This window comes from Nansenia antarctica (genome assembly GCF_963989245.1).
Source record: "Nansenia antarctica genome assembly, chromosome: 1".
In the NCBI taxonomy this organism is placed as follows: domain Eukaryota; kingdom Metazoa; phylum Chordata; class Actinopteri; order Argentiniformes; family Microstomatidae; genus Nansenia; species Nansenia antarctica.
In genome coordinates, this window is record NC_137674.1 from 48406065 (window position 1) to 48420114 (window position 14050).

Consider the following 14050-nt stretch of genomic DNA (forward strand, 5'->3'; position numbering starts at 1 on the left):
GACAGTAAAGGGTATGGAATGTTGCACAAAGCGGGTTGTGTGTGTGTGTGTGTGTGTGGGTGGGTGGGTGTGTGTGTGTGTGTGTGTGCGCGCGCGCGTGTGCGTGAGAGAGAGTCTGTGTGTGGGTGGGTGTGGGTGGGTGTGTGTGTGTGTGTGTCCTCGACCTCTAGTGGTAGTTGTGTGGTCCTGGTCGTCACTGCAGGTACCAGAGGTAGTTGTGGGGTCCTGGTCGTCACTGCAGGTACCAGAGGTAGTTGTGTGGTCCTGGTCGTCACTGCAGGTACCAGAGGTAGTTGTGTGGTCCTGGTCGTCACTGCAGGTACCAGAGGTAGTTGTGGGGTCCTGGTCGTCACTGCAGGTACCAGAGGTAGTTGTGGGGTCCTGGTCGTCACTGCAGGTACCAGAGGTAGTTGTGTGGTCCTGGTCGTCACTGCAGGTACCAGAGGTAGTTGTGTGGTCCTGGTGTCACTGCAGGTCAGGTCATTACCAGAGGCGTCTGTCTGACTGTCGTCTCCTGTCTGACTGGTTCCTGTTGAACCAGTGTTCTAAAGAAGGCCACATTCTTTAAGCCTTCATTCCAGTCAGTACACTTCCTCCTGTGACTTCCTCCTGTGACGAAGCAGGTATGCCCCCATGGGGTGAATCCATCCCCTCCCGCCCCGCCCCCCCTCCCTCCATCCTCCCCACTTTTTTTTTTTTTTAAACGGAGCCTAACATGAAGGAATGAAAAGCACGGCACTTTGGGACGACCTGACCTGACCCCATCAGAAGCAGGTCCGGTAAAACCTGGTGCACCGCGGATGTCAGAGCTGCCGTCAGCGGCCTCGGTGAGTCATAATCACACGGCTCCGTCTCCTCGGTGGCGGGAAGCAGCGGCAGGGGTGGAGTTCTCTCCGCCCGACCGCGGCGAGTGACGCAAACGTCACTCCTGGCCTTTTTAGCCCCACAGTTGCCCTCCTACTACAGGCTGACCTTTGAAGTGGACTCTTTCAACGGGGAGGTAATGGACTTGTTGAAGGTCCCGACAGGGTTAATGACAGGGCGAGAGGCACACGCATACACACACACACACACACAGAGATACACGCACACACAGATAGACACACACACACACATACATACGCACACACACACATACATACGCACACACACAAACAGATACACACGACACCCTGGGAACCTGGGAAGATTTAGTCAGTCACCGACAGCATAATAACTCATGGCAATGATCTTTTTTTATATATATATATATATATATATATATATATATACTGTATATATATATATAATTTTTACATTAAATCCAGAAGGATGGTCTGAACCGTTAAAGCAGCAGAGTTTACCACAGTTCTGGACGGACGGCTGCGTGAGAGCTGACAGCTGTCCCGGCGGCCCTTAGACAGTACAGATGGTTACGCAACACGTGTGAGTGTGTCTCTGTCTAGGAGAGGGTTAGCCCTCTGCCTTGGCCAGGGGCTTAGGGCTGCTAAGCAGGTAAAGTCGACCGAGTCAGACCGGCCCCCCGACTCTAAGCCTCACTCCCAGCCCAGCGGGGGGGATTACAGGCCCAGGGCCTTCTCAGCCACGGGAGGAAAGATCAGCCACATCCAGACAGCTCGGGCTCACTCTCTCCGGTTGTATTAACAACTGCTTCTCTTCCCTGCCTCTCTGGTGGCTCACTGCCTCTAATTTTCCCCTTCTCTCTCTCTCTCTCTCTCTCTCTCTCTCTCTCTCTCTCTCTCTCTCTCTCTCTCTCTCTCTCTCTCTCTCTCTCTCTCTCTCTCTCTCTCTCTCTCCTGTTGCACCCAGACACTCATTTACTTCTACATCTACATCTCACCCTTCCTCCCTCTTTCCCTCTTTCTTTCTCTCTCTCTCTGCTAATCACCCTCCTCTCCCTCCTCCTGTATGTCCCCCCTCTCACCCCCCACACCCACTCATCCCCGTGTTATTGCTGACGGCCTGTTGTGTGTGTTGCGAGGTCGATCACTAAGTATAGCCTCTCGTGATCCTCTCCGAGTGTCAAAGGGGGTTTTCGAGGCTAAGACTGCCACAAACCCGCTCCACCCGTGAGCCACACACACGCGACCTGAGCTAGCCTCGTTGCATATATGCCTCACGAGCTAAACTTAGCTAGCCAATGTTAGGCTATGCCTGGTAGCATCGAAGCCCAAGGAGCTGCAGGGGACGAGCCAGGTTGGGACATGGAGTAGCCTGGTTAGCATTGAATAGCTGTCCATGAACCCCCCCCCACACACACACACAGATTCATTATAACCTGCAGACCTGTGAAAGACTACCTTGTACATTAGCAGCATGATACAGCCCTCGGCAGTAGAAAGGTGGAAGTCACTCTCCCTCTGTCAACAGCAGCCACTCTCTTTGTCTCTCTACCTATTTGTGTGTTTAGGCGTAGCCTGCTCGTGCTGGTGATAAGAACCATTGTAGTGTGTGTACACTACTATATGGAGACCGCAGGTGCTGTGTCACTGAGTGGGGAAATGGATGTCTCTCTCTCTTTCTCTTTCTGTCTCTCAGAGACAAATTCTGGTTCTGGAAATTCTGGTTTTAGGGTCAAATAAGGGTTACTGTAGCAGACATGCCTGTCATTCTTTGATAGTTCTTACAGAGTGTGTGTGTGTGTGTGTGTGTGTGTGTGTGTGTGTGTGTGTGTGTGTGTGTGTGTGTGTGCGCGTGTGCGTGTGCGTGTGCGTGTGCGTCTGCGTCTGCGTGTGTGTGTGTGTGTGTGTGTGTGTGTGTGTGTGTGTGTGTGAGAGAGAGAGAGCGAGAGAGAGAGAGAGAGTGAGTTTTCAGACTCAATTGGACTCAAGTTTAACTAAAGAAAACCACATCACAACATAATAACATGATAAATGAAATTCTTTTTTATTTATAATAATAGTTGTATTTCTATTTTATTGGTATTTGTATATGTATTAATTATTATTTATTCATAATTAAACCCTAAAATGATAAATACTTACCTGATATAAATATAGGTATCTTATTACATAATTATTATTACTTATATTATCTAACATATTATCATATTACTACTGACTACTAAATAAATACATGTGTATTACTCAAAGTCAGGAAGTGAACTAGTCAGATGCAGACAGGAAGTCTGCATAGCCTTTATTTTATGTAAACCAGCTCTTTTCCCTTCTTGTTTTTAGTTTTTTTTTTCCTAGCACCAGGGGAGCCCCCCCTCCCAAATTTCGTTGTTTGGTACCTGTACTATATCAATGACAATAAAGACCATTCATTCATTCATTCATTCATTCATCTCCACAGCCAGGTCCACAATCCCTGGAATGGCCTCCAGGTTCTCCCTCTCTTCCTCAGTTAAAAGCAGCTGCTTTTAATTATTATTATTATTATTATTATTATTATTGTTATTATTACGATGATGATTTATTTAAAAAGCATTGAAGCCACAGCCCAGTGTGTGTGATATAGGAGTGGCTGTATCCAGCTGGGTGTTGGAGATTTCTGCAGGATATTAAGAGATAATGAGACAGAGGGGACACGCTACGGCCTAATGAGAAAACGGACAAACTGTCCTTCATAGAAATGTGTAGTGTGCAGTACTGTATTTCTCACGTGTGTGTGTGTGTGTGTGTGTGTGTGTGTGTGTGTGTGTGTCCAGGTTGAGGGAGGGCGTGAGGAAGATGGAGGAGAAGCACTTCTCAGAGCACACAGAGGAGCACGTGGAGTTCCTGCCTGTGGAGTGGCGCTCCAAACTGGCTCTGGACGGGGGTAAGGCCTGTGTGTGTGTGTGTGTGTGTGTGTGTGTGTGTGTGTGTGTGTGTGTGTGTGTTTGTGTGTCCCCTACAATTGTGTGTGTGCGTGTGTCCTATGACTGTAAGTCATGTGACGGTACATAATAGAATTAGAATTCTGTTTCTATTGTGGAAAGTTCTGGGAGTGTGTGTGTGGGACGCCTCCTCCACGTACCCCCGGTGGAGCCGCGTGCCACTGCTGGACGCTGTGGGGATGTGTGTGTGTGTGTGTGTGTGTGAGAGTGTGTTAATTTGTGCGTGCGCACATCTGGGTGTGTCTGTTCTACTATGTAGGTCACAGCACCAGCCATCTCTCTCTCTCTCTCTCTCTCTCTCTCTCTCTCTCTCTCTCTCTCACGTGTCGGTCCGAAATGCTGTCCTCTCATACCCCCTGTCTGTCTGTGTGTCTCTCATCTCACCTCCACCCCCCCCCCCCCCCCCCCGCCACACCTGTGATCTCATCAGTCTGGACCATGCACAGCTGGAGAACTGGACACTGTAGGCTCTCTTTACAAGCTACGGGTGGTCTATATAGTAATTGTGTGTGTGTGTGTGTGTGTGTGTGTGTGTGTGTGTGTGTGTGTATGTGTGTGTGTGTGTGTGCGTGCCCCCACAGACACGGTGGACTCCATCACCCCGGACAAAGTGCGAGGACTGAGAGACCTGCTGAACAGCAGCGCCATGGACATCATGTACTACACCAGCCCCTTGTACAGGGACGAGGTGAGACATACACACACACACACACGCATCCTACTACTACTGTACTTTACGTACTTTGTTTGAGTGGAGAAAAAAGAAAAACAATTCTCCCACGGCTCTTCAACTGACTTTGAAACGATGGAGACGTCCTCCTGAGAGGGCTGTCCCTCCGGCACCAGAACCCGGACCTGCTGCCCTGCGGAGAGCAGCCGGACCGATAACCCAGGACTTCCTGTCCAAGCACGCCGCTGAACGTCCCACACAAACACGGCTCTCGGCCTTGGTGTCCAATCGGAAACGGGAGTGTGCTCCTAAAGGAATCTCCCTCTCTCTCTCTTTTTCTCTCCTCCCCTCGCTTCCTCCCCCTTCCTCCAGATCACCCGGGGCCTGACCCAGGAGCTGAACCGCCTCTACTCTCTGTTCTGCTCGCGGAACCCCGAGTTCGAGGAGAAGGGGGGCAAGGTGTCCATGGTGTCCCACTCGCTGGGCTGCGTCATCGCCTTCGACATCATGACGGGCTGGGACCCGGTGCGCTTCTGCCTGCAGGACCAGGACCTGCACCACGACATGGAGGAGGAGCTGGGCCTGCGCTGGGTCAGCTACCAGGAGAGGAACCTTCTGGACCAGCTGCAGCTCACCAGGAACAGGTAAGGAAGAGGGGCGGGGGGGGTGTAGGTGTTTTTGGGTTGGTGTGTGTGTGTGTGTGTGTATGGAGTCTGAGTGTGCGTGCGTGTGTGGAGTCTGAGTGTGTGCGTGCGTGTGTGTCAGGGTTTCCGTTAACCGGTAATTACCGGTCTTTGTCCGGTAAAATTTGTTGAAGTCCGACAAAGTGAAAACTCGTCGGACATAATGTCCGGTGAAAATAATTCCCTCTAAGCACAATTTGAATACAATTCGCTATAGCGAATTTTGGCTTCGGGCCACCATTTTCAGCTGAGCACCAAACACACACACACTCATACACGCACAACACTGCCCGAGAGAGAAGGACCCGCCCCCTTTAGTTAGCCTGCCCGAGAGAGAAGGACCCGCCCCCTTTAGTTAGCCTGCCCGAGAGAGAAGGACCCGCCCCCTTTAGTTGGCCTATAGGCTAACTAAAGGGGGCGGGTCCTTCTCTCTCGGGCAGTGTTGTGTGCGTGTGTTTGGTGCTCAGCTGAAAATGGTGTCCCGAAGCGGAGCGCCTTAACTTTATCGCACAATAACAAGGATAACAAACGAAACGGACAACATTTACACTATGGAGACAAACTTCAGCGATATGATCTAACAGCCGGTCTTCAGGACGACATACAAAAACAGTTATGTTCTCCTCATTGTCATACTCCCGAGTCCAATTAAGTATGATTTGACAGGCAGCTAAACGAAATGCCTTCCCAACCAGCGAGACCTGGGGGGTATTCCATCAACGTCGCTAAAGGAAAATCCTGGCTTATTTTTGATAACTCTCGCGAGATTTATCGGAATATGCCTGTATATTTTTAGGAACCCTCGCGAGACTTTGTCAGACTAAACCTGGATTTTCTTTTAGCGATGTTGATGGAATACCCCCCTGGTTATAGAAATGACGTTGTTTTATTGATAAAAAAAAGGGTAAAACTGGAAAGAGAAAATAGAAAACTCACATTAATCCCAAACAATTTAACAAACTTCAGTTAACGTAATGTGGAGTCCGTTCATTGATCGATGCTGTCTGTTCAGTTCCCAGTGAGGCGCCCGTTCAGCGCTGGACATAATGGCATAGCGCGCATGCGAATCATGTTATATTATTATATATTATATAGCTCGCATCTAATCGTATCGGATGAGAAATAGACATTACATGGCATATATAGGCCGCTACACAACAGTAATCACCGCGACAAACAGCTATATTAGATTTGAAAAAAAAAAAATGATTTTGAAAAAAAAATAAAAAAATATATTTTAATATGATGACCGGAATATATTTCACGTTTGTCCGGTAAATCGAAATCTTCCCGGACACGATGTCCGGCGGCAATTTTTTGTAACGGAAACCCTGGTGTGTGTGTGTGCGTGCGTGTGTGTGTGTGTGTGAGTATGTGTGCGTGGATCAGCTGTGAGGAGAAACACCTGCTGGAGCAGCTGCAGTTCAACACTTACTCTCTCACACAGACACACACACACGTAAACACACAACGCAGGAGGAGAGAGGGAGAGGGAGAGAGAGAGATCAGTCAAATAAATCATTTCTTGATCATTTCTTGTTTTATTCGTTCACTTTTCGTTCTGGATAATAAAGTACTAGAGAGCACCAGTCAGCTAGCTACAATAACACTACTGCAGCTAACCAGCTAGCTGTGCTCTGTCGCTAGCCACCCTGGACAGTGGGGGGGACGGTACAGCAGCCACCACATCAATGATTGAGCTCTTCAATGTAAATTAAATATATGGAGCAGGGTTATTTCTTATTTACCGTGGTTCTACCCTTACAACCAGGGGTGAAAGTGGTTTGAGTTTCTTACAGGAACTATAGGCTACTACCCCAACCTTCATCGTTTCATATTGTTCTCCTCCTGCCCCCAGCTTCATGCATCCCTGAACACACACATCGTGGTGTTGGTGTCGAAATTAGAAACACTTTAGGGCTGCCAAGTTTCACCAAAAGTTTGGAGTGAGAGTTTTTGGTGGTGGAGCGACCCAAAACTGTGCACGTTTTGGTAGCGGCGGCCCCTCTCTCCCACACAATTATTTGTGCTAGTTTCCTGCAATTTTAAACCAGCACAAGAAATGAAAATAATTGGAACATTTGATAAAACAAGAGAAATTCAGATACTATATCTTAAGTCTTAATAAACAAATACAGTAGCCTACAGAGTCTAAAACAAAATTGGGCCTCATCAAGTGAACTCAACCCCTTGGTCAGCAGCAGAAAGACCCTTGGTCATCATCTTATATACAGTGCATTGCTCATAGATGGCTATCATGTTATACAGTACATACCAGGGTTTTTCCTGGGTCAGAATCAAGCCTTGGAGGTTGATGTTGTGCGCGAGCAGTGCGCCCACATTTTCTTTGAGGGACCCCCAATTGTTGTATTTGTATTGTAAATTGTAATTATTAATAATAATAATAATAATACGATGCGATTTGAAAGTACCAGTAGGCTACCAGATAATATTTTGCTACCAGGGTTGCCAGATGGAATTGACCATTTCCAGCCCAACCAGTCTAAAAGCTGTCGAATCCACCCGTCCAGTGTGACCAAAAGTAGCCCAATCTGGCAACACGGCTTGCTTATGGAAGCATAGTGGACTTAATTCAAATGTTAATGCAATTTGAGATTGCATTTGCATGTTCCACTTTTGCATGCATTCTTTCAGACAATATTCAAATTCAAATGCAATTCTAATGAGCGGATGTGTTTCCTAGAACATATAAATGCAATTGCTAATCACATTATTGCATTACAATTTGAATATTGACTCAAATAACGCAGGCAAAAGTGGCAAATGAATATGCTATTTTGGGATTGCATAGTCATTTTCACATTAGAATGAAAATTTGAATTGTCAGCTACAAAGCAGATGTGTTTACTAGAACATGTAAATGCAATTGCGTATCACATAATATTGCATTACAATTTGAATATTGACTCAAATAACGCAGGCAAAAGTGGCAAATGAATATGCTATTTTGGGATTGCATAGTAATTTTCACATTAGAATGAACTTTTGAATTTTGTCAGCTACAAAGCAGCGCATGACTTTGAAAATTATATGTCAAATGGCTTTGCATTATCATTTTAATATTGACAGCGAATGTGCACATCAGGTACATGAAAATGAAAATGCAAATCATTAGAATTGCATTTGAATTTGAATATTGTCTGAAAGAATGCATGCAAAAGTGGAACATGCAAATGCAATCTCAAATTGCATTAACATTTGAATAAAGTCCACTATATGCTTCCATAATTGCTACGTTACATGCAGCTCGGGTGAACACAGGTTCTTCCATTAGATTGCAGACTGAAGTTAACGAGCGTAGCTTTCTTTAAATGAATTTCAAGTACCGCAAAACAAGAACTGGTTGAAATGCGTGAGTCTCACGGCCACCTACTGTAAGGTGCGACTGTCCCCCCGCCCCCGGCGCGACTGTAATCCCGGTCGGACTGTCTCAGTGCCCAGTGCTGCCCACCCAACCACGTCGCGTCGCGTCGGGTCTACTGTAAAGCGGGTTAACATGTCCTTTTCAAAGGTATTCAAATAGACGCAAGGAAACATAACGTCAGCCATGTGTTTCCTTGTTGGAAATTATGGATCGTGAATCGTGATTGCTTCTGCACTCTGCAGCAATCGGATTTTGATTGACAGGCAGCTGCATCTCTTCCCCCAACGGCGTTCCGGCACAGAAAGTCTTGCCGGAACGCAGCACCGGACCGTTCCGGCCCACTTTCACCTATGCTTACAACCCTGGAAGGTCTGAGGACGGTGTAAAGATGTGGGAAAAATAGATACCGCCTAGACTAAATCTAAACTAGAGATTGAGGTTATATCAGTAGTTCCTATTTGAGAACAGCATAACCCCTGTATCTGACTGTCTCGTCTATCTCATCTGTCTGTCTGTCTTGTCTGTCTGTCTGTCTGTCTGTCTGTCTTGTCTGTCTTTCTGTCTGTCTGTCTGTCTGTCTTGTCTGTCTGTCTTGTCTGTCTTTCTGTCTGTGTCTCCTCTGTCTGTCTCGTCTGTCTCGTCTGTCTGTCTGTCTCATCTGTCTGTCTGTCTCATCTGTCTTTCTGTCTGTCTGTCTGTCTGTCTCTCTCTCTCTCAGGTTACGAGAGCTGGAGGATCAACTTCAAGGCCTGGAAGCTTCTAAACCAGTAGAAACCCCGTCTCTCAGGTTTAAGGTAACACACACACACACACACATACACACACACACACACACACACACGCATCTGCTAAACGTTCCTACTTTAGTGCGGTGAATCGGTCACGGTTGGAAGACGTACAGTAGAGGCTCCCCTGGTTGTTGAACCTGTGATGTGAGTAACAGTGACCCCCCCCGCCCCCCCAGGTGGAGAACTTCTTCTGCATGGGCTCCCCCCTGGCCGTGTTCCTGGCCCTGCGCGGCATCCGCCCGGGGAGCAGCGGCAGCCAGGACCACATCCTGCCTCGCGCCATCTGTCACAGGCTCTTCAACGTCTTCCACCCCACCGACCCCGTGGTAATACCCCCCTCCCATGTAATACCCCCCCCCCCCAGACACTTAGATTTAGTAATCTAAAAATGATTATATGATATGATGTATAGATATGATAGACATGATATGATAGACATGATGTGATAGATATAATGTGATAGACATGATATGACCACTTTTCGTCTTTGAGTGTCTAGAAAAGCACTATATAAGTCTTGTATTATTATTATTATTATTATTATTATTATTATTATTATTATTATTATTATTATTATTATTATTATTATTATTATTATGTCTCTGTCACACACACTCCCCACACCTCTCTCACTAAAATCATTCTATTATTTCCTAATATCCCTTGTTTTTCCCCAACTTTTCTTTTTTTTGTTGTCGTTTGAAATTGAGTGAACGTACAAGACGATGTGTGTGATAGTTAGTACCAGGCGATGTGTGTGATAGTTAGTACCAGGCGATGTGTGTGATAGTTAGTACCAGACGATGTGTGTGATAGTTAGTACCAGGCGATGTGTGTGATAGTTAGTACCAGGCGATGTGTGTGATAGTTAGTACAAGACGATGTGTGTGATAGTTAGTACCAGGCGATGTGTGTGATAGTTAGTACCAGGCGATGTGTGTGATAGTTAGCACCAGACGATGTGTGTGATAGTTAGTACCAGACGATGTGTGTGATAGTTAGTACCAGGCGATGTGTGTGATAGTTAGCACCAGACGATGTGTGTGATAGTTAGTACCAGACGATGTGTGTGATAGTTAGTACCAGACGATGTGTGTGATAGTTAGGCCCCCCTGGCCCAACCCTTTTGAATTCTGTGTTTTTTTGTCTTGTCGCTGCAGGCCTACAGACTGGAACCGTTGGTCCTGAAACATTACAGCAACATTTCCCCTGTTCAGATCCACTGGTAAGACTCGCCTCTCCTCTGTACCTCGTCATACTGGACACTTACTGGGGGGGGGGGGGGGGGGGGCGGCAGGTAGCCTAGAGGTTAGAGAGGGCCAGCTAGCAATCGGAAGGTCGCTGGTTCGATCCCCGCCTCAGGAGGAAGCCGGATGTGAGCTGGTGACTAGAGGAGTTGCTGGCGTTATATCTAAGGTGCCTACCACTGCCCTTGTGCCCTTGAGCAAGGCACTTAACCTCCTGCTCCAGGGGCGCTGACTATGTGCCTAGACCAAAATAATATAATATCGTTGTAGTCTGTGCAATGACAGAGGTTGAATCTAATCTAAAAAGATATACTGGACACTTGTCTGTTAAAGTGTCCAGAATGGAACATTCAAGCGTTGTATCAGTCGATTCATGCTTGGTTCACTGTCTAAAAACTCTTGTTTGTAGACTGTAACGACTGTTTCTGTAATGACTGTTTCTGTAAGGACTGTTTCTGTAAGGACTGTTTCTGTAAGGACTGTTTCTGTAAGGACTGTTTCTGTAACGACTGTTTCTGTAACGACTGTTTCTGTAACGACTGTTTCTGGAAGGACTGTTTCTGTAACGACTGTTGACATGTATTTGGGGGCTGTTCCTCTCCTGCAGGTGCAGCGCCACCAACCCCACGCCGTACAGGCAGATCCGGCCCACCTTCCTGAACCCGGTGGTGAAGGACCCGGCCGGGTCGGACTCAGAGAGCCTCCCCAGCCCCAGCACCTCCCCCGTCCTCCCCCGCAGGCACTATGGGGAGTCCATCACCAGCCTGGGCAAGGCCAGCATCCTGGGTGAGGACTGGCTCATATATATACATACATATACATATACAGTTATATATATATATATATAGACATATATATATATAGACATATACATATACATATACAGTTATAGATAGATATATATACATATACATATATATATATATATATATACATACATATACATATACAGTTATATATATATATATCAGTTATGTTATATATACATACATATACATATACAGTTATATATATACAGTTGGTGTGGTCCACTGTGGCTCAGTTGGTAGAGCATGGCGCTTAGGTTGTGGGTTCGATTCCCGTCGGGACCATATGTCCTGAAAACGTATGCACTCACCGCAATGTCAGTCGCTTCGGCTAAAAGCGTCAGCTAAACGGTGTATATTATTATATGTATATATACACTCCTGTAGAATTATGTTGGTGTTTTATTGATGGCAGTGCGGTCGTGATTGTGGTCCTCTGTGGCCTCCGTCGGTAGAGCATGGCACAAACAATGCTGAGATTGCGGGTTAGATTCCCGCTGGGACCATATATACTGGGAAATTGGCTAAACATTCTTGTTTCATCCGGTCACTTTTGCGCAGCCTGCGATGGTTGACACCACACATACGAATTCTCGCTCAAATTTCCCGGAGAAATCGTCTAGATCTCCTCTCGCGTCCGCGGGGGGGGGTCCGTCGTCTCCATGGCGACGTGTCTTGTAACCGCCCGTACGCCTGATGGTGACGTAGTAGTGTAGGTGGGCCGCCGCAGTGCAGGCAGAAGCAGGAAGCAGACCCGGGGAATTACACAACGCTCTGAGATTGCTGTGCTCAGCAGGTGAAATCCATAACCCCCCCCCCGTAGATAGTACAGGCCTAGACCTGCTCTCTGAGCTGGGGAACGCAGTGCGAGTCTGAGCCGCCACAGCAGGTGTCGTTCACAGGTACCTCAGGCAGGTGTTTTGGCGGCGGAGGCAGTAGCTATAATTGGAGCTGCCGGATATGTTTTGTAGCGACTGTGCTGCTGTCACACTGGAGGCTTGCGCGCTCTCTCTCTCTCTCTCTCTCTCTCTCTCTCTCGCTTTCTCTCGCTTTCTCTCTCTCGCACTGTCTCTCTCTTTCTCTCTCTCTCTCTCTCTCTCTCTTTCTCTCTCTCTCGCTTTCTCTCTCTCTCGCTTTCTCTCTCTCTCTCTCTCTCTCTCTTTCTCTCTCTCGCTTTCTCTCTCTCGCTCTCTCGTACACACACACACACACACACATACACACACTTACACACACACACTCACACCTCCCTATGCATACCGTACAAAACAGGTAGGAGGTAGGATAGGAGATTACGTAGACTATGTCGCCCTCTGGTGGAGAGGATGTGTAAAGACACCTCCTCTCCACCAGAGGGTTTGTCAATATACTAGTATGGCCTTTTGTCTGATACCACTTCTCACCGTCAGTCTCTCCCCCCCCTCCTCCCCCCCCCCCTCCTCTCTCTCTCTCTCTCCAGGAGCGGCCAGTATAGGGAAGGGCATCGGGGGGATCCTGTTCTCTCACTTCTCTCGCTCCAGCAGCCAGCCCTCCTCTGTGTTCGGAGGGGTGGAGGGAGGGGCCAACGCCGAGGGGGAGGAGCCCAAGAGCCAATCGGCCGACGGCCTCTCCACCATGTCCCGGTCCAACTCAACCATCATCGACACCTCAGGTCGGCCCACTAAACGTTTGTTAAAACAGAACCGAAACTAAATCAATTATATTAGTTTACAAATCATCCAAAAGTGATAATCATCCATGGTTTTGCTCCAAGGGAGGCTGGTGGAGGTAGAAATATTAAATTACCATAACATTCCTAATCCCGGCGTGTACGTGTTTGATACCGTTCCTCATTCCAGTCTTCCGACCTCCACAAGCCTCTGCTAGGGTTTTCCCGTCGTTGCTAAGCCGCTGCTGCCCATACTGAGTGTGTGTGTGTGTGTGTGTGTGTGTCTGTGTGTCTGTCTGTGTGTGTGTGTGTGTGTGTCTGTGTCTGTGTCTGTGTCTGTCTGTCTGTGTCTGTGTGCGTCTGTGTCTGTGTGTGTCTGTCTGTGTGTGTGTGCCTGTGTGTGTCTGTGTGTGTCTGTCTGTGTGTGTGTGTCTGTCTGTCTGTGTGTGTCTGTCTGTGTGTGTGTGCGTGTGTGTGTTCCAGTGGAGATGGAGCGACGCATCGACTTCGAGCTGCGGGAGGGCATGGTGGAGAGCCGCTATTGGTCGGCGGTGACCTCGCACACGGCCTACTGGGTCTCGCACGACGTGGCGCTGTTCCTGCTGACCTTCATCTACAAGCAGAAGGACGCCGGGGCCCCGCCCACAGAAAACTGTCACGACCCCGAGTGAACACAGAGAAAGACACACACACACACACACACACAACATACAGTCTTGTATCTCTCTCTCCATTCTCTCTGTGTCTTTTTTATTTTATTTTATTGTTTTGATACAATGCACACCTGCTCCCTAAACCACACACACACACACGCACACACAGACCTCCTTCCTGACTCTGTGTGGGTTGCTCTCCCTAGTCTGGCCCATGGGGCCCTGGCCCCCCTCAGGGGATGCTAGCTGCAGCCTCATGAACCAACCTGCCAACGAGCATGTAGGGTGGGTCCATCGCTCGCTCCAGAGGGGGGGTGGGGGGGGGGGGTCTCCTCTTAAGACCGTCTCCA

The 14050-nt window shown here is 47.9% G+C and overlaps 1 protein-coding gene across 1 annotated transcript in view; it reads left to right on the plus strand.

Annotated features, from left to right (window-relative positions):
• The window catches only part of ddhd1a (DDHD domain containing 1a), a gene marked incomplete at its 5' end in the record, with an annotated part of 36338 nt that extends 22567 nt beyond the window's left edge, over window positions 1-13771 (plus strand). Inside the window, 9 exon segments of the mRNA XM_080523586.1 lie at window positions 3653-3762; window positions 4402-4508; window positions 4863-5134; window positions 9277-9352; window positions 9523-9672; window positions 10507-10571; window positions 11201-11379; window positions 12859-13050; window positions 13531-13771. Of these exon segments, the coding sequence (XP_080379712.1) occupies window positions 3653-3762; window positions 4402-4508; window positions 4863-5134; window positions 9277-9352; window positions 9523-9672; window positions 10507-10571; window positions 11201-11379; window positions 12859-13050; window positions 13531-13718 (1339 nt within the window). The 3' untranslated portion in view covers window positions 13719-13771.
• Between the last annotated feature and the right edge of the window lie 279 nt (window positions 13772-14050).